We start from the raw sequence: 27624 nt of genomic DNA, 5'->3' as shown, positions 1-27624 counted from the left end.
GCTCTGAGGCAGGGGATTTAGTGGAGCTTCTCCGTAGTTAGAAAAATCAAGTGCTTCAGCCAAACATATCACTTTTGTCCTACATCAAAGACAGATTCAATGGAAAACATTTTCTCTAGATTGTCTTCATTTAACTGGGCAGATGGCAACCAGAGGAACCAACTTTGATATATACAGGGGGCCTTCAACAGAAAGCAACTTCTAACACTATTATTGTCTGACTATATTTTTAGTGACAGCAAGCAATAAATCTCCAGTAAGGCAGGGAGACAGGGTGACTTTCTGGATCAGGGAATTCCGCTGGCGGGTGGCAAAAAGAAGTTTTGTTATGAAGTGCTACTACTGGTCTTTACTAATGAGCTACGTCTAATGGTGAATGTAGTGGGTGAGAGATTGCCTTCATCCTGATGCAGGGTGAAAATATTTTCAAATCAAGAGAATACTGAATGGGGCAGAGAGTCTGTGTTCTGCCCAGCTCTCATGGCAACAGCTCTCCACCATAGAGTGATTTCTTCCAACAGGAGAATTTGAGGATTCTTCTAGACACACGTCCACTTTTGCTTCAACTCACCTCAAACCTTTTCCAGCCCAGAAGATCAGGCAATAAGAACAGATACAAAAGGTGATAGCTTACACAGACAGAGCTACATAATATGTTTATATGACATAAACGTAAAGTAGAATGATTTTACCTACCATGTGGAGAATATATTCTTAAATTAATAGGAACTGAAGAAATGCCTTTGTTCATTCCTGTTACTCTGTCTGTTTCTACTTCAATTTCCTGACGAACTTCATCAAAATCAGTAAATTTCTTCCCTTTGCAGTGTAGAAATTCAGCATACTCTGTCAAGAATATCAATAACAACTCTGTATTTCACAGATTTATTGACTTGAACACCAACTTTCAAGCCCCCAGCGTTTTTCAGATGTGTGGGCACAGAAGTTCATCATCATGGCTATCAGAAAAGCATTATTATGATTGCACATATGAAAACCAGCCCTCAACAAGAAAGGCTCAGTTATAAAGTCGACGGGATGATTTACAGCTCTTATCTTTAGCACATCATCTTCTGGAACAACGTGAAAGATTCAATTAGATGCCATTTACAGTAATAGAATTAGGAACAGATTAAGAATGACATTCTGTGTTTTCATCTGGTCTCATTTGCCTGTAATATATCACTAAATAGAAAAGTAATTCAAATTCTGTACCATGAAAGATTTTTAGCATTTGCTTCAAAAAATAACAGCCCATGTTACACATGAATTTAGTAAAGGAATTCTGCAGATTTTTGCAAGTTCATAATGAAAATAAAATCACTTAAAAACACACTAATGTTTTTAACACAACTTCTCATTTCCTAAAAGTCTCCTGAAGTCTAAATATAAATCACGTTTACAAGTTTGCAAGTGTCTATAGAAATAGCTGTGATTTTGCTGAAATGGGAGAACACAACTAATTCCCAAGTCTTCAATATCATACAAATTGTGTTTAACTTAGAAGAACACTGACCAGGAATCAGACACAGATAACTTGCTAGACCCAAAGAACTTGACACTAAGTCCCTGTTTTGACTATTGAATCCAAATACTGATACTAATTATTCCAACCTTTCGGTTGCCTGCATAACCAAAAGCACATTCCAGGATTTTAAAACTGGAGTTTCTTCCTTCAAAGCAGAATACAAAAGTTTGTCTACATAGTGAGGCTGCAATCAGAAATAATGACATAAATAGTAATTATGGACACCAGCTCATATCCTGTCCCCAGCAGGTCTAAGCAGTAGGACTGGAGAAAGGTTGAAAAGAGCTGTGCACGTTCCAGTTTATTTCATCCTGCAATCAAGGTTTGATCTCAAAGTTCTGTTTAGATGCTTCTTTCCCAGAAAATGTTACTTGGTAACAAGCCCACGAAAACCAGTTCAAAGAGCTTGCTTGGTACTCCCAAGAACAGCAGCTAAGAACACCACACCTGAGAATGTGGTTAAAAGAGGACCTTATGTGTCAGTACTGAAGCCTGTTCCCCAGAAGTCACTTTATTACTATTACTGACAGAGTTGTTACAATCAAACAAACAAACTACAATAGTTAAAGCAAACTGACAGTCAAAAAAGGACAGAGTGGAGGTGAAACATCAAATACCCACCTGTCTGTGCTACAATACCATAATCCCTCCAGATTCAAAAAGGAGGAGGAAGAGGGAAACTCACCCTTTGTTAAGACAAAAATACATCGCTTATTTTAAAAACAAGAGAGCACCAAACAACCACCTTCTTTTATATCCTTTTTTTAGCTCCAACAGCAAAGTGACAATGAATAGGAGCTTTGTTTCATTGTCCACTGTTTATTAAAAAAAAAAAACAACCAGGGAATATTCAAATATTTCAAAAAGAAAAATAATATGGTGCACAAAATAAAGCATCTCAGTTGAGAATTTACATTTGTAAAATTTGCCATCTCAAGATTGGAAAATAGCTACCTAATAAAAAAAGAGCTGACAAGTAGTTCATATTTTGTCCCCCTTCTTTATGCACTGCCACTTTATGCAGTGGCACAAAACACACTGTATTCTTCTTAGTTGTTTTGGGTTTTCTTCCAGTGGTTCATCAGATTTTCTCAGAAAATTATTTCTAAATTCAGTAATTAATAGTTGGTGCCCAGCTGTAATCAGTTGACTGACTCAGCTGGTAGCCAAGGAAGCTTTTCTCTTTGTCCCACTTCACAGGCAGTAACAGAGTTACCATCTGACATGGCTTCAAAGTAATCCAAATAAAAATATTTGCTACTTTTTAGCTGGGTTAATATTATCGAAACTCCTTGATCTGTGGTGCCAGTAGTGCTGAAGGAATAAACTCCACAGTGGTTCATAACCTGTGGTGCCGCACGCAGCCTACGGAATAAGAATTCCAATGGACAAACAGCACTTTGTTCTGCTCCTTTCAGCCCTCAGTCTGTCCTTGGCAATGATGCCTTCAGCCAGACTGGATAAGCACATGCTTTAATGCTATCTTCACTTTCCAGCTTTCATACATAGAAGAATACTAAGAAAACATTTTATTTACGTTTTTGTGGGAATGGACAAAAAGCCAGACAAGAAAAAGTGATCCTGCCTGATGTCTAGCTTTCAGACATGTATTTTTTGTATAAAACTGAAGTTACATTAAAAGAAAGAACAATTAGATAGTAATTAAAAGTCTTTGCATGTAAAATACCTCTTTTTTTTCCTCAGACTCATTAAAAGTACCTTGGATAACATAGAATGAAAAGGTTACCATAGCATAGCTCCTTCAGTGCATCCATAAGTGATTAATTATCTCTTCGGTTCTGATTAAATTAGACAAATCATACAAACAAGTGATATGGGATCACATCTTTTAAAATGCTCCTTATTTTTCCTGTCAGTTATATCTCCCTATGCCTTTATGATTTAATCTAGCACAATGTTATATTGTTATTAGAAATAAACAGCCTCTGCTGTTCTCAAACCTTTGAAATTATATAAACATCTGAGATATTTCATAAATTTGTCTCTAAGCTAAAGACAGCCAAGTGACAAGGATCAGCGCTTAGAAATGCATAAGGGATGTTTTGGAAAACATCCTTGATCTGCATCAGGCTGAGCCCAAGACCTTACAAAGCCCAAAGACTTTACCCTGTACAGAATAATGTGTTCTAGAGGTCAGGAATTCGCCAAGATCAAGACCTGGATCAGAACTGCTCCCAAACTGATTTCAAGCAGAGTTGCTTCAAGTTGATGGCAGTAGCCAGTCTAGAATACTCAAAAGAGGTTGAAAGTGTTCCAAAAAGGTGGCTCATTAAATTGTAGGCCTATAGCAAACATTTTAAACATATGCAGCACAGGAGGAATACCTGCTATTACTGCATCTTCTACCTGCCAGCCCCTTAGGGAGACGTCACTCAAGCAACAACAGTCTTTTTACCTTCAACAAAGCATCTCACAAAGCCGCAGAACTCTTTCCAAAAGAGTGATTTCAAGAGGGTGTTTTAAAAACATGCAAATAAACATCATCAACCAAAGTACTTCACCTCTTCTTTCATGATGGACAGCTTTTTCTGAACAAAGTAAATGCAGTTAAGTGAATCTGGACCATAGCAAATCACTCAATGGTGCTTCCTTGAAAAGAGAGGAAGTATCAAAAGCCCTTGTTGTCCTACCCAATCTACAAGCCCTCTCTACTTTGCCATTTCTGTAGCTTTGCTAACAAGCTGAAGATGAAATACTCAAAACTGAGGTATTCCACTTCTAACCTTGAAGAAGAAAGGCTACAAGACATACCCTGGTATTTCCTGAAGACAAAACAGAAAATCCTGGCAATGCAGAGAATTGCAAGAATATCATAGCAGAAGATATTAAACATGGAAAACAGTGTAGATCTGATTAAAGTAACTACCATAGAATATCAGGTCACAGTCTTAGGAACCAGTGAAATGGTTCATTAGAAGGGTAATCACTCATACCAGAAGAGGAAAAGCATTCTTTTGGATGCAATAATCTTCTATAAAAGTGTTTGTTTGTAGAAGAAATTTCTCTCTGTTCTTTCAACCTTTTCCTATGGATGATGTTTTCAGTAGTTCCAATCCCTCACACAGCCCTCTTCCAGGCATTTTTCCTAAATTTACAGAGGCAGAGCTCTCACCAGAGGTCTCTCCTTCCCAGGACTGAGAAAAAGCAGAACAACCTTGTAAGATGGCATTTCTGTGATGCATCTTGTACGATGTTTACTTCTGTATTTTACAACAGCACAACATCAGTGAGCCATGCTCTGCCAGATGTTCACTGTGGGCACCAGGTCCTTTTCTGAAAACCAACTGTCTCCTCAAATACCAGCATTTCAGTACAGGAAAAAAAAACATAACCCAGCTGAATTTCTTCTTACTTTGGGAATATTTCTTTTCTTTTGCAAGCAATTTGAATTCCAATTTTGCCTTTCAGTATCTTTCACATTCTCACTTGTATTTGCCAAACACCAGTGTGTTAATAAACACACTGTCATCCTATCAGTAATACAAAATACTGAACACGACCCGGAGGGGTATCCCTTCCACTCTGTAAACAACTGTGCATCCATCTTAAAGGAGTCCTTGCTAAATCATGTTTCCCAAGATTGCTTATGACATTTTAAATAAAAGGAAGACAATATAAAAACCTTTCCTGTACCCAAGATAAGACACCCACCACATCTTAATTTACAGGCCTGCTACCCTGTAATAAAAAAATGTATTGCACTGATGTGACAGGGTTATTTTATTTTCCTTGATGGGTTTGTGTTGGCTGCTGTTCATCTCAAATACCTTTCAGATTGTTAGCTAATAACTACTTACAGATTCCTTTCTCCCAAAAGTGAACTTTGAGTGATGCTTCTGTCACTTTCCTTTACTATCTTTATGAAGATGGGCTTATACAGAGCCATTTTCCAATCTTAATGAGGGGATTCCATCTTTCCTAATGTCACTGAATATCAATCTGGGATCAAGGAAACAAAAGCTTCCAGGCAAAACCACTTGTAAAACCAAGTATTTGTGGGTACCATTAATTTGTCCCAACATGAGCTGAAGTTCATACTCCATTTTGAGGGTCCTGATGGGACAAGTGTCTGAGCCCTCCAAGCCATGCTGCCAGACCTCAGCAGTCCCTGGGGATTAGCTCAGATTACCAGTACAGACAGCAATAATTTGGAGATTTTCAGGTGCAAAGGAACATCTGCACCTTAACACTAAGCTTAAATTCAGGTTTCACACCAGCAGTACTGTCCCTCTTCCAGGATATCAGTCCTGTTTGGGTGATGAGCCTTTTGTTGTCTCAGGAAGGGGTCACCCATTATTACCAGCTTTTCCCCATGCCGGTGTCACTCTTTAGCTTTGGGGTACACACCTCAGTAATTTTACTAATCTCTCCAGCATCCCTGTTCATCACCTGAATGAGAGTGGGATCCAGGAATTGGCAGTCACTGTCTGCCTTTCCTCTCTGCAAAGTGCCCATTCTCTTCCCTGCTATTGGCACTGTGGCATTTTTCTAGATCTTGTCCCTGAAGACCTCCAAATGCCTCCCAGCCGATGAAGTCTCTAAGATCACTTCTGTTACCTGAAATAACCAGTCTAAATTTATATTTCATTTTCTGTTAGAGGATTGTTTTTGCCACCAGATGGCAACAGAAGATGGCTATGCTTGAGGAATAGTCTTGCAATACACGAAATTTGGATTGAAGCTCAACCATTTCAATAGAAAAGAGCATCTGCAAGACTTCAGAAAAAAACAGAATGTCTTTTGAACCTTATGATTTACTTTCCACTTCGTATTCTAATTAACAGAACTCAAACAAGTGCAGGTATTGTACACATGACTCATTCATCTAAAAAATGTCCACCTCAATAATGATTTTCAAAATCTGTTAATCTGTTGAAGCAAGAAGAAAATCTGAAATTCTTCCAAAAAAATCAAAGAGAAAAATAACTCTCGTAGAGCAAGGATATTTAACACAATAATAACAAATAATAGGATTTATACAGCAGGCAATGTATTTTTAACAAAGATCTACTAAAAAGGCTTCACACATTTTTGTTGCCACTGCTGTTCAAAAAAAAGTACTGCCTAATCTCAAAGAATCTAGTCATTATCTCACCTGCACAGGCAGAAGAAGGCACAGCAATAACAGATTGCCTAAGGTTATACAGAATGTGTGGCAGCAGAAGGAAAAAAATAAACCACACACAAAACCCACAACAAAATGAACAACAACAAACAAAAAACCAACAAAAACACCAATCCATCTCTCAAGATCTCAGAAATTTCAAGTCGTTACCTTCCCAAAGCTTACTCAGCAGCACCACTTAAAATATCTATTAACTGCAACAAAAACTATTTAATCTTACTGCTGTATTAGATCAAAAAACCACTAAACTAAGAACCATGCTCAAAGTTGTGAAACCAAAACTTCGAATGTTGAAGAAGTAAGTTTTAATGTAAAAATTAAGGAATACCAGTGCAAAGGAAGAAAAACCCACCACCTCACAAGCTCACTCAAAACGCTCATCCCAGGTCAGCTGTGCACCAACACTTGCATCCTAAAGACACATAGAGAAAAATCCTTCTAAAATACATAATGCATTCCTGCTCCTGGAAAGCAATCATGAATAAGAAACAGAGAGACAAGCACTCTACACACACACTGGGAACTGCTGAAATACCACAACACTGCAGCATTTTAAACAAATGCTGCCTGGTGAGAAAGCATCCTGGAGCTCCCTGGATCTTACACAGCAGCAGTCAAATACTTAAAGAACCAGCATATTCTTCTGCCTGAATATAGACATCAAAGTCTCACAAAATAAACTGCCCTCATATCCCATGTCTCACCCAGGAAAAGAGCAGGTGGAATTCCTCCCATGCCCATCCTCTGAATAGGCTAATCTATCCCAGCTCTCTTGCCCACCTTGTTAAACCTGAAGGTGGCCATCAGACAGGTTCCCAGCTGACAGCACCCTGCCCACACCTGCGCCTTCTAAAACTCACTAAACTGCACCTTCCCAGGTGGGACTAAATATTCCCTACTCTGACCTCCTTCAGAGACTGGGAACAACAGAGAACAACCCACTGTCCTTCAGAGGACTCAAAATTCTTTTTAACATCCATATTTTGACTTATTCTATGCTACTCGGTATTTCTCACATTATCAAACTCAGAGAAAAATACTCAAAACTATTAAAGACTGACCTGACAATTGCAATATTTAATTTAAAACTTTGTATTTGCCTTCAATATTTCAGCAGAGTACAGTATCTGCATTGGATGTGGAGTGCAAATGCCATAAAACCATTTAGGAATTGTACTAGTACCACCAAAACATGTCAGTGACTAAAGGAGGTCAACAGGTCACTGCAAAATAGCTTTGTACAAACTACACAGAACTTTTAAAATAGGCAAACAAAATTCTAAAAATACGAATACGCCACATCTCTCATGAGATACATTTCTTACGATTCAATTGTTTAATGTTACCCCTTGCAGGGGTAACAGCTCTTTACCCAGACATGTCAGATCTCTCAGATGTTGGAGGGTCCCCGATAACTCCTCACAACCAGTTCCTGCTGCACCCCCTTCCATGCCATGTCTGACCCTAATAATGGATGGTCAAAGCTTTCTCTTTTTGTTCAGTTTGATGTGCACAAATGTCTCCTCTGCTCATTTTCATCCCTTATTGCAATGACTCAAAGTTAAATGAAGCTTTAACCACCTGTTCTCAGCCAGTTCCAAAATGTTGCTGAAGTATCTTGTAGTCATCTGTACATGCCCGTATAGAAAGGAAATATTCCTTTCCCAAGGAATACTCCAAGATTAAGAATAGTTACTTTTAAGAGTCAAGCAAAATCCTAGGATTAAAAATTAGTTTTGTTTACTACAGCAACAAGAACCTGATACAGCCCTCTAATTATTCTGTACCATTTTAGGTAATTATGGGCTTCACAGAAATCAGTCCAGCATCTGCTTCCTGTAAAAGAACACTGTGCTTCTCTAAGGAGTTTTCTTTATTTTCTTTTCTTAAAATTAGTTCACAAAGATAAAGGTGACTTAAAAGATAAAGTTACTTGGAATTTCACCACCAAAAACAACAACAGTGGAACAAAGTTTAAAGAAAGTAACAAAATTAAATTAAAGCATGCATTTTAAAGACCTTGGCATTTAATTCCAAACAAGAAATACACAGCATTTCCCAAAGGGAGAAATACGCCTTGACATCCAGGAAACACACAATTAGGCTGAAGCTCAGTTCTCTGGAATTTTTAAGGTTTTTGTTGTGTTATTTAAGTTATAATGAAGAACGAGCTTTCAGCAGAGAAGGCACCTATATGAAACCTAGAGACCTACCTAAAGCCAATAATACTTTGGGAACATACTAATGAGGAAAAATACCAGATAAAGGGAAGCACTTTCAGTCCCCTTTAACCAAGGGATAATGATGATTTTACAAAAGAGATCAACACAGACCAGTCAGGGTAAGTTTAGGATGGGTGTCCATGAATAAGTATTTAACCACTTGAGGTCAGAGTGTAAGTGCTCACTTACTGACACATCCTCTCAGTTCAGTCATTTTGTTAGGATTGCCAGCCCAAAGCTCAATGCTATTCTTTCTTCTGCTCTTGCATGGTGCCAGAAAAGTTGGATGAAGTCTCTCCACAGCTAGGCCTTATTCATGCATTTCTGCATCATCTGTCAGAGGCCAAAAGCCAGATATGCAGAAATGGCAAGTGTTCATTTCTCCAACTAAAACAAACGTTAGTATTTAATAGATATAAAGCACTGTAAGTGTATTACACACTTATACACTAAAGTTTCTAAGCTGAGCACGCAGAAATACTGAACTCTATTGTTTTTCCTTTCTCTTCCACAGCACAAACACCATGGAAAATTTCATAGAGACACTGAAAGTATGACTGTGTTTTAAAAGCAATAATTCAGAAAAAACCCTGAAGCCCAGGCAGACTGCAGTCTACCTTCCTGTTGAACAATGCAAAGACCTTCAGGAAAAAAATATACATAAAAACTTAATTACATGTCACACACGGGGACAGACTACAGTTTCACAGGCAGCTGTAATTTTGTTTCTTCCCCAGTTTCATCATAGTCCATAATTCGAAGACTACTTTTTGGTTTTCAGTGCTGGTTTGGGTGTTATTTCATTTCATTTTTACTATTTTAAGCAGAAGTAAATAGCAAACCAGTGATTTTTGTTGCTTACATTGGTTTAGAAGTAGTTTGGAAGTAACAGCAATAAAAATTGGAATGATGGTGAACCATAGCTGCTTTTATGTATGCCAGGGAACTGAGCTACACCACAGCAGTTCAAGTGCCTCATGGAAGAGTAGAGAGCGGTGAATTCTGATAAAACATCTCAATATATCCCACAGCTTAGTGGTACACCCAAAAATATTTATATTTTTGACCAAATACATAGAAGCCTTGTTTTCCCCCAATCCACCTTCTGCTCTACTTAGTGCAATGAGCCCAACCAAAGAAGACAAGTTATGAAAACAGGCTGTGTGGAATCAAATCTGTGCGCATCGGAGCAATAGTTAAAGGTGAAAGTGCAGCAATTTTGATGTATTAACTAATACAACTGCAAAGCTCATTAAGAAATGAGTACATCAAAGCCAATTTCCAAAGCATATTGCATGTAATGATGTTTCTCCACTGCTTCAAGTCTGATCTTGGATTCAATTCACCACGTGCTCCAGGATTTAGATGTTACCATTTCCCCAGACAGGACAATGAGATGAGTGGTCCTGAGCATACAGTTTTGAAGCAGCAGGCCTTTGTTGCAGACAGTCTAGTGGCATCTTTCTTCACGTTGCTGATGTGTTAGAAAAGTTTTTTCTCCTGCTGAAGTGCATCAGCACTTTGTCCAGGCACTGACCCAAAAAGAGGAGGAGATTACCTGTTTTGGCAGTGATGAGTTGCAGGACCAATGGTCGTCTTGTCACAATTCCAGAACCTCGTGGAAGAAAATCCCTAGAAACATTAAAAAAAATAGTTACTAGCCAGAAAGTAATGTGCAGTTACGTAAGATATTGGATTAATTTGGAACCTCCTATGTATGAAAACGGAAAGTTGGTGTGGACAGATTTATATCAAATACTCCTATAAAGTAGGGCTGTTAATTTTGGTTCAAGATAGTAGTAGGTCATTACATATTAGATAAATGTGTATTAAAACTAAATTACTGTCTCAGGGCATTACCAAGCCTCTTCAAGACCATCACATATAACATCTAACTTTGCATAGCAGGAGTACCTGAAGCCATGCACAAATTTACCAGGCCCTCTAAAATGATTCTGTCATCACTGCACACTTGATTTGAAGAGGATCTGGACATAAGAATACACTACACACACACCACACCAAAGCTCTGGACAAACTAAACTGTCAGCACACTGCACCTACTCTCTCACACACTTCTGCCAGCTCAAATCCCCAAATAACTTTTCCAGTAACACATCTACCCAGAAGTTTTTGAGTGAAAGCTGAGCACCAGAAGTCCTGCAGGACAGAGGGAGAGAATATCCCTGGACCAGAAAACAAGCAAGGAAACAAAGACACCAGCTCTATCATATCATCATGCATCCCCATGATCCGTTCCGTGTCTCTAAAAAAAGGGAGTCTCCTTATGCAACTGAAAAGAAAGAAATCTAAAACAAAATAACAGACATTTTTCTCAGGGTCTTCCCCAGTTGCCATACCCATAAAACATTTAAAAACTATGAGATGAGGTTCAGTGAGAGGCTTTGGAGAGTATTTGCTTCAAATAAGTGTCTCCAGAGGAATAAAATTCAGGGGTAAACAGAGTTGCACCATCAGTGTAAGCTCATCAAAATCCCCTCATTTTTCCTGCCTTACAAGGGATGTTGAGTTACTCACTCAACTGCCTTAGCAGCACTGCTAACTCACCTCTCTGGCTCAGGTGAAAAGCAATGCAGCAAAGGATTAGGGCAGGAGTTTTCAGTCAAATGGCGGAGATGATCTGGGTGACTGTTGTTATTCACCTAAGTGCCTGTACAAAGGTGAGGCAGGAATGTGCAGTGTCTTTGGGAGGGATGGGGAGAAGGACAAGAGTCAAAGGAACAAAGTATAGTCCTGTCAGCCCTTTAGACAGAACTGCTAAGATAGGTCTGCTCAAGCCACTTAAGAAATCACCTCTTGCCTATAACCACTGAGTATTTTCATACTGACCTTGCACTACTTAATGGAAGCCTGACTTTCGCAGCTCCTTTAAAGGCAGCACACAAACCTGCGTAGTTTAAAGCAGGCCTTGAGCGTACATCTATGAAAAATAAACCACACTAATATTCAGGATATTATTTGTGCAAATCAGATAATACTAGGTCTGAGCAGTCCCAGGCCAAGACAGGCTCAGGAACGCTACAGCGAACCTCTTTCCACAAGCACCAACAAGGTAACAAGACTTTGGCAGAAGAGAAACACAGTAACTCTACCTATGATAAGAGCACTGGAGGTTTCCTTCCCAACCTAACATTTAGACATTAAAAAAAAAAAAAAAAAAAAAAAAGCAAGCAGTTCTAAGGCTCGGAGGAACAAGACTAGCTGTCAGTTGTGTCCTGCACCACTTGAGAACTCCCCAGCATTTTGAATGAAACAGTGTTAATTTCTAGCTGAATTGTTTCCCTTTCTCAGTACCTGTTAATGCGTGCTTACAGTGTGATTACTCTGCAAACCAAAGCACACCATGAAAGGGGAGGCTGTTCAAACACAAGCTAGCTCATTAACTTCCCCACTCAAACACAGATCTGCAGGCGGAAGTACAATTAATTAGGAATTCAAGTAATCTCTAAAACAAAGGTACTGCAAAAACATCAGGTGTACTGATTTAATCCACTATGATGCTTTATAACACTTGAGACAGCAACAGGAAACAGGAATTAGGTTAAAGAGATGCCAAAGGCCTTCAGATAGGTCTATCATAATTTCAGTATCTACTAATGGAGAGAGAGCTGCCCCTCAATGAACATCCACTGATATTTTCTGATGGGGAAACAGAGAAAACAGTAATGGGAACATGGTCATTCTTCTGTATGCACTGAAACAACAGTAGCCCACGATGTAGCAAATGCCTATTAAGATTACAGTTTCATACACTGTTTTTCAAGCATTTAATATCTGTTTTTTTAAAAATACTTTTTTTTTTTTTTTTTTTTTTTTTAAATTAAGAAGCTAAAATAACTTGCCACTCAGGACAAAGTGTTCACCCAAACCAGTGTCCTCTACAGCACCACAGGAGACAGGAAAATCCTTCAGGGAGTCAAAGGCTGAAAAGATTTATTGATTTTCTGCTTCAGACTAAGCACATTCAGCAATAAAGAACACTGCATTAATGCAGCTCCCAGTGTATACAACGCTGACCTTTCCTCAACAGCAAAATTACAAAGAAAGGTAAGACAACAACTTTCCTTCAGCACGTCCTCTTAACATGCCCAAAAGCAATGGCATTCTTTAACCCTGTCTAATGAGCTGAACTATTTTCTGTTCAAGCAAACATCAGCAGAGAGAGGTTCCTGCTTGGTGAGAGGGAGAGCTGTGTTGATCACATAACCAACTAAACAGTGCAGCAGCAGGACATAAAACTTCTGCTACAAATGCATAGTTGGAAGAGGGAAAACATCGAAAAATGAAGGTAATGGGGTTCACAGCAAGAGTTCAGGAGAAAATTCCCCCCCACCACTTAACCACTGAATGGGCGCTTTACCTCTATGAAAGAGACACTGACGTCAATCTGCCCACGAGGATAGGGGATTTTTTTTTTTTAACATTTGAAATTTCAGCTTCAGCCACAAGGCAACACCTGTGTGCATTCTCTGTACAGCTCAAATCAGATGTTACACATAAATCCATGAACTCTACTTTCAGATAAAAAAGCAAATTTTTAACCACACACAGAAATGTAAGTCAAATCTGAAACATAGCTTGCACTGCTTTAGGAAGCAACATAGTAGCACACTATAATTTGACAGTAACAGACTCTGATATCCACAGGACAGGATGCAAGTCTTCTTCCCCTCCCCTTGGAACAGAAAACATTCTCTAAAGAGTTTGTTAGTGGTACTGAACAAAACCCCTCTGTATTAGAAATGGCCCCACAGCTTATACAAGTAGCAGCAGCAAGAAATACAACAGGAATGAACAGAGGCAAGTCTGAAAGGTTCCTTCTGACCAAAAGGACAGTGCCCCTCCGTATCCTGATGGCACACCCTAACATTCTTCTAAGGACAGACTTGAGAGAGCTGCTATCCACACCTTTTGGTTAGCATGTACACATTTGTTTGGTGAGAGTTGGGAGAAAAAAATCGCATCAGAGTTGAAACAGCTAGAAATCCATCTAGGAAAATATTCATGCCTGAGAAAGTGTGCTCAAAGACACCAACAAGGGGGAGAAAAGGCTGTTTTTGTGGTGGGGGGAGTGAACCTGGGATCACCTGCGTGCACAACTTGCAGGACCACTTAACAATGATGAGGTGCAGGAACGAAGAAACACATTCTGCAAGAATAAAGCTGGGAATGAAAGCCCTGCTCCTTTAAGAGACATTCATCCTGCATTAGGATTCCAACTACTTTTACATCTTTACTCTCAGAGCGTTTTCAGCACAAAGCACTGTGCTGACAGCAGCTGTACCGGCTCAGCAGCAATGCCGCAGTGACAGGACAGTCCATCAGCAAGGCCTGGCCAGTGCTGAATATATCAAATGCAAATAAGAGGCAAACAGGCAGGTCTGCCAAGACATCCCTTCAGGAACTCATCAATCTTAGAATGCACTCAGCTGTAAGAATATCATTAAATACTTTCAAGAGCAAAATATTTTCAGGGCCAAAAAATTTTTATCCTATAAAATTACTCATGTCTTATAGCACAACACAAGCTGTGTTGTCTTCACTCTCTAGTACTGCTCATTTCCAGTATCAGAGATCTGGACAAGTGTAGCTACTAAGTTTGGTGCCTAGTGCTTGTTTAATGCATAAAGGAACAGATAATAGTTTGAATTTGACTTGCTAAAACCCAGGTCTCAAACTGATGCCATGGGATGGTGAAACAAGTTTTCAAGGGCCATACCAACACTTCAGCAGTTTATAATAATAAGCCAGTTTGGGCTTTAAGGTGAAAAAGTAATTAGACAACTCATTAATTGAACAGTCTCATGGAAGGGATGGAAATTTCAGGAAGGGCAGAAACTGTAGTGAAATGCTGAAAAGCAAACTAGGCAGGGGCTCCTGCAGTGAGGTGGTCTCATTATAATGAAGGACTGCAGCTTACAAAGAAAAAAAACTACATCAAACAAATAAAACATAAACATAATGTGTTCCGGGGGGGTTTCCAGGTAGAGTATAAGAGTTTCCATTTAGGAGATCTCTAGCACACTAACAGCATTTATTACGGAAAAAAAAAAAAAAAAAAAAGACAAAACAGAAGAATCCCCAGTTTGTGTGATGATGCATCACCACTTAAAACTTATTTGTAGTTTCAAAAGAGTGACTTAAATTTGCTTTTCTTTGCCAGTATAGGACTGAGAAATGTTTTGTGCTTTGATCAGTTACATGGTGAGTATCACACAGGATAAATGGCAACTAATTTACATTAATGGCAATATAATTAATTCATACAAAACAGGGGGAATCCAGGAAATCAAATAACCAATGAAAATGCCAATGATTACACAGTAATTGCATTAATTAAAGAGCTATGAACAATTCAAATCGATAGTGATGAATCGTTCAAAAAAATCAGAATTGCCTCCAAAGAAAAAGCCTCCACATTTTTCAGAAAGGGTAGAAACATGCCAGGCTCAGGGCAAGAGCCAGAGTTCTCTTACAGAAAAACAGAAATTACCCATCTATTTCATTCTGCCAAACAACATTAGCAATGTCATGAAAGTTCTCCCACTAACACAAAATCCATCCCAAGACCCTAAGCTTCCCTCAAATGCAGAAAGGCCATGATCCATCAGCAGCTAATATAAACAACAGTGCATTGGTAGCACTCCCCACAGGCTTTTATTCCCAAGTTTTGCCAAGGAATGCACATAGCTTTAATTGCAATAGAAAGCAATTACGCCCAAAGTCAAAAGTTTTCCCGGGCCTTTTTCCAACAGTCTTTATTGTTTTATACAACTCCAGCCTGGCATACCAGGAGCACTTGTGGCCCATATTAGCAGTTGAATGGCCATATCTGTGCAAAAGACCACACAGTTTCACAGGAACACTGACACATGTCCATACAGTATATCCAAGTTCTGTGGAAAACACACGCAAGTACTCAACAAGCTTTCATTTTTCTTCCATTTCTCATAATTAGCCTCAAAGCCAAGTGCTAAAAAAACTCAAGAAACAGAAAAAAGCACGGTGCAGTGTAAGCCTGAGGAAGGGAGGCATGAAACATTTCTAATTTCTTTCATCAGGTTTTAAAAACCCATATACCAAACCCAGCTAATTTATAACTGGAGAACTCTTCATGCTAAAAATATACATCTGCAGACCTATTTTGCAGATGTGTTCATTCTATTCCACCTGCTCCTGTGCTCACCAATGCCTCAGAGGACCCAGCAGCAGATTCTTCACTCACTTTTAATTTATTACAAAGCCAGGTATGTCCAAGAGATGGGAAATGTACTTTGCTTTTATGCAGAGGCCTTCTCAGGAATTAAGTCCATGAGATTTGTCATCACTGACACAAGACACCACTGTATTTATTCTTAGTGGCTTTGGAAGCACATATTCTCTACCCTTCAAGTGACAGTACAAAGATAACCCTAGGACATGTTTTCAACAAGTCTCAAAAGCCTTGAGGCACTACCTCAGTTGTGCTTTGATGTTCTCAACCATGTGCCTTTTTTAATTTCATAACACAGTAGTGTTTCTACATGACACTGATATTTGGCCATCTATGTTGTTCCTCATCAGCTCCAAGTACAGAGACCAGTTCTTATTGCCAGCCACCACTTGATCCCTCACCTCCTTTCATTAGTTACAGAAGAATAAACGGTTTTTGTTTTGGCACAATGTCTGTCAAATCAAGAGTCTTCCACAGCTTTGTTCAACACCTGTAAAACCTTGGCCTAATATAATGGGCCTTACAGGAAGATATACAAGACAATTAATCTGCTTTATTGAAGACCAATGATACTTATCTTAATTAGGCCTACAAGGCATGCTAAATGCACTTCAGAGGCTGTGGATTTTTAGTGATCTCAGATATATCAGCTCCTAAGGCTCTGTACCAATCTTTCCAGTGTTTTTTTGGAAACCACCCAGCATAGATGGCTGGTGCTTAGTTCATGTTTGGTGTCAGTTTGCAGCAACCATTCTTTCAAGGTAAATCTTCCTTCAACTGATGAATGATTTTAATTAATTTCCCCAATCAAGCACAGTCTAATACTCAGGAGCAGTAACTACACATTGCAGCCCATGCAATGTGTCCAGGTCTTTAGGGGCAAGAAACAGAGTATCCAGACACCTCAGGGCTGTCAACTCTCTCTTCCTCTCAAGCAGGGTACATAAACGTGGTGTTTTTGAGAAGCTGTTTTCCAACCCATCAATGTCCTTCACCACCGCTGCTGAACTACTGGACCTCAACAGCAAAGCAGGGACACCCCAGCTATCCTATCTACCACTTTCAAGTAAGAACACAGGCTGAATTAAGAAAAATAAAAATTAAAGTGTTGCAAATCTTACACAGCACTACAGCTAGCAGCCTAAAATGTCTCTTTGGGTCTCTTTTCCCCCACTCCTTTATGGAATTGAGACCAACTATAAAAAAACCCAGAGGGCAATGGTAAAAAAAAAAAGTCTACCCAAAAAGACCCAACTATGTGAATATCTGAGTGTTGATTCTAAATGTGACAAAAAAGGTATTTTTGACGTCTTTGAAAACCTTCAAATAAGCTGGCAAGGGATTCCAGTTACACTAGGTGGGCACCTCTATAACAAATATAGTCACTGGCAGTGCTTAGGCACCACTAAGGTGAGAAAGGAAAGCTTGAGGTTTCCTCTTCATGCAGAAGACTGGAGAGAGAGCAGGCTTAGAAATCCCTGTCATTATATTTCTCTTGGACTGGAAGAAGCTTTCTGTAAGTAACAGCAGCATTTCTGCCCAACAAGCTGCCAGAAGTTATTACACCTCCCCCATTAGGCACTATAGGGCTATGAGAAAATTAGTGTCAGAAATTACTCTGGTCCCAGTGGTAAAGTCTTCCATTAAACATAATTGGAACCACCAGGTTCTCCAAAGTAGGGACATTTGAACTCAAGTCTAAGGCAGCACAGACCTTCTTAGACCAAGTTTAATGCTGTATTTTGACAACAGTGACAGCACCCCACATCACATTTCCACACAGAAAAAGGCAAGCCTGTTCACTGACTCAAGGAAAGAAAATGCACTTCCTAGTATTCAAAAAAATGTCTTTTACATGATAGAAAGTTTTAGAATCTCAGTAATGCTTACAGGACTGCAAACTTGCCATACACAGGCACGAAAACCTGCCAGGCAAAAGCCCAGGAGTGTTAGATGAACAGTGCTCTGTTTGCAGTGACTGTGCTGGGCTGAGGGCTCACTGGATGAACAGAGCAGGGAGCTGCCAATGTACAGGCTCATGGGCAAGGCACGGTATGCATGATGCATCTGTCCTCCCTGGCAGCCAGCCAACACTTTGCTGCATCATCCTAATTCCATTTGTGAAAATGCCCTTTTTCCTCTTTCCCTTTTAAGATTTTACAAAAGCTTCTGCTATTTCCTGCCCAACGGTGCTCTCCATCAATTCCAAGTGCTGGTGGAAGGGGGAGAAAGGAAGCACAAAATACAAAGAAATCCCAACAATTCTCATAATTTTAGTGTCAGAAAGAATAAAGGAGACTTTGCAGGACAACTTATTCTTCCTAATCAGATATGTTTGCTTTTAGGAAAGGACTCATTTGCATAGGATGTTGGTGTGTAAAAGCCCATCCATTCTCGGGACAAATACTAATGCAGCAAGATTCTGTATCTCAACACAAGAAACAAACAACAAAAATTCTTCACTCACTTTAAATTGTTGTCAGTGCTCTAATAGACCTTGGCTGTTTGGGCTTTTCCCAATCACTTCCAGCTCCCAAATGCTATTAACAATGTTTCTTTAGAAAGATTTGAGTAGAAAGTTTTCCTCCATAACATAATCAGACACAAACAAAAAATCTGACTGCAAGGATCAGAAAGAAAACAACACGTCCCAACAATCCAGGCATATCAGCTACATGATGCTAACTACTACAGAAATACTTGCATTTAGCAAATAATTCACCTCTTGATACTCTGTCAGGACAAATCTTTTAGATATTGTGAATTCCAGTGTTGTTACCAAAGACCCAGAAAAAATAAGCTGCTCCTCTTCCTCCCAAATCCCACCGTCCTGAACTGGGATCCATCAGTACAGACTTTTTAAACAGTAGCACAGTATGCAATCAGCTGTGACACATCCTAGTAAAATCCAAAAAATTTTGCCTCTACATTTTTCTTTTGTGGTAGACAAGGTGTCAAACTGTACAATTACCTTTTTCGGTATAATACAAGCCATTTCAGATCATTTTGCAGTGCTGGAATGTAACTGGATTCAATTCTTGTACTCCCTCTGGAATGTATACACAGTGGGAACTGCAGTATAAAGAGCATGAATTTATCGACAAGGAAGACAACTACAGAAGGAAGGGGGAAATGAGATCGTTTCCAAAACAAGTGATCCAAGTTTCTCAAACACCTTCTCTTCTCTAGTTATTTTATCCTTTTATACCTGCCCATTTATCCTTCTTTGAGCCTGTGGTATGTGCAAAATAATATACTGTCCAGGACAATGTAAAGTCTGTTTAGCTCAACAGTGAAATTTAATATCAGCCATGATCTCCCATCTCTCTGCTCACCAGAAACTGAATTATTACTACAAGAAAAATTCATCTTAATAGTCTGACCAAAAGAGTATTTTGTGCTGCTACTTTCCAGAACAATAACAAAGCCATTAGGCTGTAGGTCTCAGTCCAGACTCCTTCCCAGACATGACAGACACTGAGGATCATCTGTCAACATTTGTTTAGCACCTGAGCAAACGAACAGGTGAGCACACAAGGGCACAACACTGCCTCTGATGGATTATGCCAAAATTTCTTCATCACCTTCCAGCTCAGCTGATGAGCAGACCTGGAAGAGAGCCCATCTCCCCACTGTCACGCAGCAGAGTGCAGAGATGTCTCTCAGTGGTTCTCATCCTTGCCATTCAGAGCCCTGTCTGTTCTCTGCAGGTGAGTTACACACAGGCAGCTTCAGAGCATCCTCTAGAGCTGAGCACCACTGAATGTGCACAGCTTTAGGCATCTGCAGTGTACAGAGTAAACAACAGACCAAGTGCCTAAGGTTACTCTGGCTTTGATGATCTCATCTATGAGGGCTGAAATCTATCTGTATTACAGCAAAGAGTAAATCTCCTGCACATCTGAACAACAGAATCTTGGTGATTTTGCACAGCAGCTAGGATGCAGAAATACCATGCTAGGTGCTGAATTAAAGGCATAACTTCCACATGCAAAATATAAAACCTGACATTATCAGTAGACACTTGGTTTGAAAAACTCTCTTATCTCCAGCTACCATCTCCTTTACATCCCAGAGGCTATCACAGACAACAGTGCTTGGCAGTACATCAAAGCCCAGCACACAGTTAAATGGGATTTTGCTCCTCTCTAGTTCAATAACGCTGCCTTGTTCATCTCGATGTAACTTGATGAAGAAAAAGATGCAAGGTCACAGTTAAATAATGCTCATTTCGTCAGCATATTTATACTGCAGACATACAGCATTAAAGGGATTCCTCCCAGCAGCCCATTACACATGAGCACAGCAAACATGGGGAATTCACAGACTTCTATTTACTGGGAGGCCTCATGTTTAAAAACCCCCAAAAACAATAAGAAAACCAAACCAGAAAAAGCAAAAAAGTCTCTGCCCCTCATGCTTGCAATCTAGGCACTGTTTGAGAAATTCACATATACTCAGAGGAGCATCATCAATTTGCTCAGCGATCAACTGAGGGAAGGCAAACCACAAACATGATCTCTCTCAATGACTAAGCTGTTAGAGGCACAAACTAAACATCAGCAAGGGTCCCTTTTCAGGATGAGGAAACACTGCTACATCTCAGCTGTTTAAAGCATATTCCAAGACTCAGTTTTGGTTCCACACAGAAATCTAAATCAGCCACAACTCAAACAAGAGAAATGCACAACAGCAAGTTTTTGGCAACAATCACAGTTACCCCACACTGATTTTAAAATTATATGCCACCAGATAGAAGCAAGTTAAAAATAAAGGAATAAAAAAATCTATATTCTACATACAGTTAAGGCATGTGTGGATGCAGCTGCAGGTAATGCTTAAAAAGCAGTTTGAGGTCATACAGTAAAGAGTGGCAGAGAGCAGTGTCCATACTTCCATGTCTTTGCTGCAATCTGTGGCAGCATCACTCCCAGTGTTTACTGGTGAATGTCCAAACAACCATATTGCTAACATCTATTTATCTAAGCTGGAAATCCTTGTTTGCTATTTCACCTACACAGGAAAGTGACATAAGCTTGAAACATCAGCAGCAGTGCCCATCAAGAAACAGCAAGACAAAAAAGGTGCTGGTTATTTGTTGATTGCAACACTACAAAATCCCAAGTGTGGGCTCCTTCCTGAAGGCAGTGAATAACAGGATTTATATTATACAAGAATCTAGAAAGTCACAATCTGCCGAACTTTCAGAAGCACCTGTGTATTAAGAACCAGGAAAGTTTGGATGAAATTAAGTAGATACCTATGGTTTGTAAAAAAAAAAACAAAAAACAAAAAACAACAACAACAACAAAAAAAACCACAAACCAAACTCACAAACCTCTCCTGAGATGATTGTTCTGCTTTGAAAATTATCAGAGGAGTGCAGCTACCTGAAGTACCTGGATGGATTGAACTCCCAGTAACAACTGTCACTGAATCTGTAGCACTGATTTCTCACAAGGCACTCGAGACCAGACTGGGGTTTTTTTGAACATTGCTTTTTGCAGGGTTTTGAAGTTTTTCTGAAGTCTAGAGTTCAGACTTCAAATACTACACTTGCGTTCACTAAATGCTACAATATCCTAATAGTACATAGCATGCTGAATTTATAGTAAGACTATGTATTCTCACAGGTACACTTTACAAAAGTGTGAAGTGTTACTTATTGATTTAGCATCTCTAAACTGCTTGATACACTGAACTTAAATGCCAGAATATAGGTCAGATCTCCCTATGCTATGCCTGCGTCATGACAGAGTACAGCTTTTCTTAATCAGCAAAATTTAAATGCCTAAAATAAGAGAGACAAATCCTCAAAGTAGTTTTAGAGGAAAAAAATTACTTTACATGTAAAGTGGTGGTAAAAAAATCAGCATATTTGTTTGCATGTCTGTTTTTTAACACACATTTCCTTTACTTTGTATATATCAATGCTCAAGACATAAAAAAATTTAAAAAAGAAATTTAAGTCCACAATGGAGTTACATTTAAGGACAAAACTAGGCCATCTGTATCCCATCTAAACGGCCAGTTTGTTCTTCAATGTGTAAATGTGAAAACTTATTCAGGGAAGAAACCCAAATGAGCCACTGTCTCATTTGCTGCCATTTCTAATTAATGAAATACCCTGAAAATTCTTGCTTTAGTTGCACCAGAGTATTTTGATAACTAGGCTAATATACTCAATACTGTACTCAAAGCTGTACAATGGCTTAATTAGTCAGGAAAAGGAGTGGCTGACTCTCATTTCCAGAAGATTCTTAAGATTAAAAAAGAATACACAGCACCACATGTCAGTTTGTATCTCAGTTTGTATTCAGTTTGACTGCTTAGCTTTTTCATCCCTGTTTCACAAAAGAGAACATTTTCTGTAAAAAAGTTTTTTTGTCAATGCCTAGTAACTAAAAGAATAAAATACCTGCACCAATCTTAATACATCTCCCCCAGGAAGCATCAATCTAAATATGTGTCTACACTCTTCAGAGAAATTTTCTGCTCTAGCAGCCAGAGTTAAAGTCCCTTCTCCTAATGACTCAACGCAGTCTTTTCACAACCGCCATCTCAAGCAGAAAAGAATGAGCTGAGCACACAAGGAATAGTAATTTCAAAAAGAAACAATCAGTACATATGACATAATAAATAGCTCTACTACATGCAGTGGTCCTAAGATTATCAAAAGCATCTCAGATCAAAAAGCTGTAAAGCTGAATTATGCAATCAGATCTTAGGCTCCTAAAATGAAAGTACCTGTTTGATTATGACTGACAGGCTTACAATCAAGAGTTCACATCTCTTATAAAACAATTATTTGGCCACATGCAGTTTATATTACACTAAGCAGGAAGGGAAGTGAAGAGCTTTCAAGTTGGAAACCTAATTATTAACTTGCTATTTTTAAGAGTAAAACAAGGTTCCGATTTCTGAAGAAGGGGGCCCTGACAAGCTAGCTTGCTATCTGTGCCTTCAGTTACCTGAAAAACCCATTTGGATATATATCAAATAATAGAAAGTGCTTTCTCTCCAAATACAGTTTACAGGGATTCTTCCTACCATTAATTTTTCTTTTCAGCAACCCTATTATCATCAAAAGCAAGTTTGAAAAGCACAAACAATGTATGAGCTCATGGCCCTGTACTGCTCTGGTGCACAGGAGTGAGAGAGGCCAAATGCCCTCTCCCACTGGCAATCTGCTGGTATTTGTTGTTTGACTCCCCTTTGTGTTTTTGAACTGCTCTCCAACCAACCTCTATTGGAAGATTGCATTAGATCCTTTGCTTCAAACACTGGCACTACATTTTATGGGCACATTTACTCCTGTTACAAAGAGAAGCAGAAGGAGGTAGGAAGAATATTTGCTCTTCAGACAATTTCATTTCCTCAAACACACACCATGAGCTCCCGTTACAAACACATGAAGGTCTAACCCATAAATGGAAATGACTGCTGTCCTCAGGTGCTCTCTGGAATCTCTGTTTCCATCTAAATATAACCAGAATCCTGAGAGGAAAACCTTCACACACAGTCCTTGACTCCCAAAAGAAACTGTCTCTTTACTGACAGAGAAGCAGTATGCAAAGAGGAAACTCTCCAAATTCCTCAGGGGATGCTAATCCAAATAGCAACAATAATGGACACATTGGGAGATTTAACACTGCCTCATTCCAGCTTAGTTCAAAGCCAGCCTACAAGAGACAAGCAGTTTTGGGTGTCACACCCCTCCTGCATGCAGCAGGCAAACATGCAGAATCCATCCTCAATCAACACCACCATCAGTGCAAAACACATGTGAACTAATCCCAACATAGTCCCTGCCTGCTGGTAGTCATTAAGGATCCCGTGTGCACCTAAACAAGCCTTGGTGCTACCCTGGAGAGAGTGATGGATATGTATCATTGAGCAGCTTCAGAAAGAACAGGCTACTTCCAGGCCATCTGCCAGCCCATAGAACTGTTGCCAGCACCAATCGCTCACAACCCTCCAGAAAAATTATGGCAGTGCATAAACTAGATGGTGCATAGCCCAACATGATTTCTAGGACCCATAAAGAAGCTCCAACTCTTGATACCACCTGCAAGTCAGAAAATAGTTTCTACTGTTCAAGTGCAAAAAAAAGTAATCTTTGCACAACCAAAGACCCTGTGGAAGACTGAAACAGGCACAGTGCTATAGTGGCTACAGACAGCAGGGAATAACAACCTGATCCTAGAGTTAAGAACCACCTTACCAACCTCACCACAGCTCCACTGACAAATACTGAGGTTAACAACCAGTAGAATGTTTGTAGCAAGACCCTGCCTTTCACATGGAGGACATCATGCCTTCCTCATACCAATTACAGCTATTCCTGAAGAGAAGAGACCTTGAATGTTTCTCTGGAGGCTAAGAGTTCAAAATCTACTAATGATAATGATTCATGTGGTCAAAAAAACCCCAAAACCAACACAACAAAAAAAACCCACAATCACAAAAAAATCCAAACCAAAAAAACTAAACAAAAGCCATGAGAATTAATGCTCAAACTTCAGAGCAATGCAAGGACTATTTTATTTTGATGTTAATTTCAAAGCTGTGTTACCATTAGTTAAAGTTGGCCCTATGGTTGTCAGAGGTCATGTAATGTACTAGTAACAAAGAGAAATGAGCGCAGCATGGCTGTACAGGGAGACTTGCTACCTCTACAAGCCATATTAAGACATGTGGATGAAACAAACTTGTTTGCAGAGAGCAGCTGCATTATCCCATAAAAACAGGAATATCCTATGGCTTACTAAAAAGAGACACGGGCCATTTGTCCGCTGATCTAACAAGCAAAATCCTCTTCTGATCTTGTGGATATTTATTAATCTTGTTCTGAGGCCTCACAAACAAGTTCTCACAGCTTAGCAAGGGCACATCTGCTAACCACACGTACTCACTCAGTCTGGAGGAAAGGCACAAGCAAAACATTGTTGCTCAAGTCTCATGGAATAGGTTTGAAGCAATACATATTAATGTCATTTTTTGCAACAGGCTCTAAGGTTGCAAGTAGGGAGGTACTACAGGTGAGTTCATGCTGAATCTCAAGAAGTTACTGCATAAAACAATGATGTGGAACTCTGAAACCAGGTTGAAAGAATCCAAATTCCAAATCCCATGAGACAGAGACATTCCGGTGTTTCGCAGTAGTCTGTAATCTCTTCTCTGAAGAGATTCTCTTGCGGTGTCTGCAGGCTGCACAGTGAATAACTACACGAGTGAAAAAAGTTATTGCCCTTAGCTCTCCTTCACAATTCTTCCTAGAAGTGCCCACATCTCACTCACGCAGCCGGTTCCAGCCTCTTGATCAAACAGGCCAGATCAGCACAAACTGCTCATCTGCACCTTTTGCTCCAGTCAGGCACATCCAGGCAGCTCAAAAGAACAGCTCCACCTGCGGATCAGACGGAGCAGATCCCTCTGGCAACCGAGCAGTAACAAGCATCTGGGAGCAGTATGATCTTCCATCAGCACAGCTGCATCCAGAGACCGACATCAGCCCACAGCCCACCTGATTCAGCCCCGACCCCAGAGACCAAAATATCCTCATTGACAAGAAAAATGCAGATGCTTTTTCCCCTCAGCACACGTGCTTTGTGCAGCTTTGCGGACACATAGCTCAAAAAAGTCAAAAGGTTACCAAAATACTTTTTAAGGACTTGTTTAAAGAAAACAGTAATAATTTGATGGCAAATCCTGCTTTCTGAGGATCTCATTTATGTTTTCCGAACTCGAGAGACTAGGCGGTACTGTCAACATCCGTAGTTAGCTGCAGTCTTCAAGGAGAAAGAGGAGGCAGAACTGACATTTAACACAGTTCTGAAGGAGAGATGAAGAACCACTAATACAGTATTTTTATATTGTATATCGAGAACTATTACAGTCTGACACATGGCCAGGTTATGGAGTGTCACAGCATTTGATATTACCTTCAGTGAACATCTCCGCACATGAAAGTCCCCTAATCACCAACACATAACAGTATTTCGACCCTATAATCCGGACTAGGATCGCAGCTCCGATGCGGGAGCAACCCCTCCCTCGGGGAGCCCGCAGCTATTTGCGGCAAACGCAGCAGGAACTTCACCAAACAGTCCGTGAAGCTCATGTTTACCTCGGGACGTCCCCAGAGGCACTGCCTGGCCGTCAAAAAGCACCACCTGAATCGTCAGGCTTCCCCTTTGCCTGTCAGTAATTTGTTAGAAATGATGCGCACGTTGGACTTGACGATCTTTTCCAACCTTAGTGACGCCGTGATTCGAATACCCACAGGCGCGTTGGGACGGTGCGAATTTATATGCGATGGGATGGGAGGAACAATCCACCCAGAGCCAGCACGCCACCGAAATTAGGGTTTGGGGCTTTAAATACCTTGTTCCCCTCAGGCGGCGGTCACCAACACGCACACGCAGACACGAACCGGGCACACGAACGCGCTCGCACCGGAGCCGCGGCAGCTTCCCCGCAGCGCGTACATCACACCACGGGCGCTGCCGGGCCAGGGCCCGCCTCGCCACCCCCAAGGCACAGCGGGGGGAGGGACGCCGAGCATCCTCGGTGGGGACCGAGCACCCACGGGGGACTCGGAGCCGCGAGCTGTTCCCCTTTCCCCCCGGGCTCCCCCCAAAAAACCCTCCTCGTCCATCCCCACCCGCCACCGCCCCCCCTCCACCCGCCGCTATGAGGGGGGGCGCGCGCCGCGACCGTTGCGAACAGCGCGCGCCCCGGGCTGTGTGGGGAGCGGGGGGTGCGCGGGGGTGCCGTGCCCGCCGCCCCTCACCTGGAGACGCAGTTCTCCAGCACGGAGCTCTTGCCGGCGCTCTGCCCACCCACCACCGCGATCTGCGGCAGGTCGAGCAGGCAATTCTGGCCCAGCGCCGCGAAGGCATCCTGCAGCCGGTTAACGAGCGGGATAAGCCCCTCCATCCCGCCTCCTCCTCCTCCGCCCGCCGCCGCTGACAGGTAACGGCCGGCGCACTGCGCATGCGTCCCTCCCTCCCCAGGCCTGGGGGCGGGGCCTCCACGGGAGGCCACGCCCCCTCCCGTGCGGGTCCCGGTGCAGATCCCACAGTTGTCCCAAAAGCCGTTCTTCCCCCCGGGGTGCCAGAGGCCAGCCCACACACTGAGTCGAGGGGTTTGATTTATTTATAGTTCTGAGCAGAAAGGGGGCTGGGTGGCAAATCCACAAAGCCAGCACGACGACTATCAAAAGTTTTCACTTTGTGGATTTTAACAAGACAAGGCATTAATGTTTATTGGCTACAAGTTATCTAGTTTGCTTATTAATTAGTATTCTATCTTCTGTTGGCTAATGATCCTCTTGCTTCCAATGCTAATTAGTCAGCATGCTCAGTCTTTCTCTTTAGTCAGTGGGTTTTTTGGGTCGGTGATCTGTGAGTCAGTAGTCACAATTTGCCCCTGCCAGAATTACCTCTTACCCAGTCAGAGCTGATTTCAGCACAGTTGCTCAGTTGTTTTT

At 40.7% G+C, this 27624-nt stretch overlaps 1 protein-coding gene across 7 annotated transcripts in view; it reads right to left on the bottom strand.

The window, feature by feature from the left end:
- DNM3 (dynamin 3) overlaps positions 1-27086 on the bottom strand; it is a 172849-nt gene extending 145763 nt beyond the window's left edge. For 6 of the 7 annotated variants that reach the window (XM_069022386.1, XM_069022380.1, XM_069022381.1 and 3 more), the window contains exons 1-3: positions 26926-27071; positions 10455-10528; positions 697-846 (exon numbers count right to left, since the gene is read on the bottom strand). In XM_069022386.1, coding sequence (XP_068878487.1) covers positions 697-846; positions 10455-10528; positions 26926-27071 — 370 coding nt within the window. Of the gene's footprint in view, positions 1-696; positions 847-10454; positions 10529-26925 lie in introns of all 7 variants that reach the window. The other variant, XM_069022384.1, reaches the window with a different exon arrangement.
- Between the last annotated feature and the right edge of the window lie 538 nt (positions 27087-27624).

The sequence above is a fragment of the Aphelocoma coerulescens genome, chromosome 8, assembly GCF_041296385.1.
Source record: "Aphelocoma coerulescens isolate FSJ_1873_10779 chromosome 8, UR_Acoe_1.0, whole genome shotgun sequence".
Classification (NCBI taxonomy): domain Eukaryota; kingdom Metazoa; phylum Chordata; class Aves; order Passeriformes; family Corvidae; genus Aphelocoma; species Aphelocoma coerulescens.
This window is presented reverse-complemented; position numbering and strand designations above follow the sequence as displayed.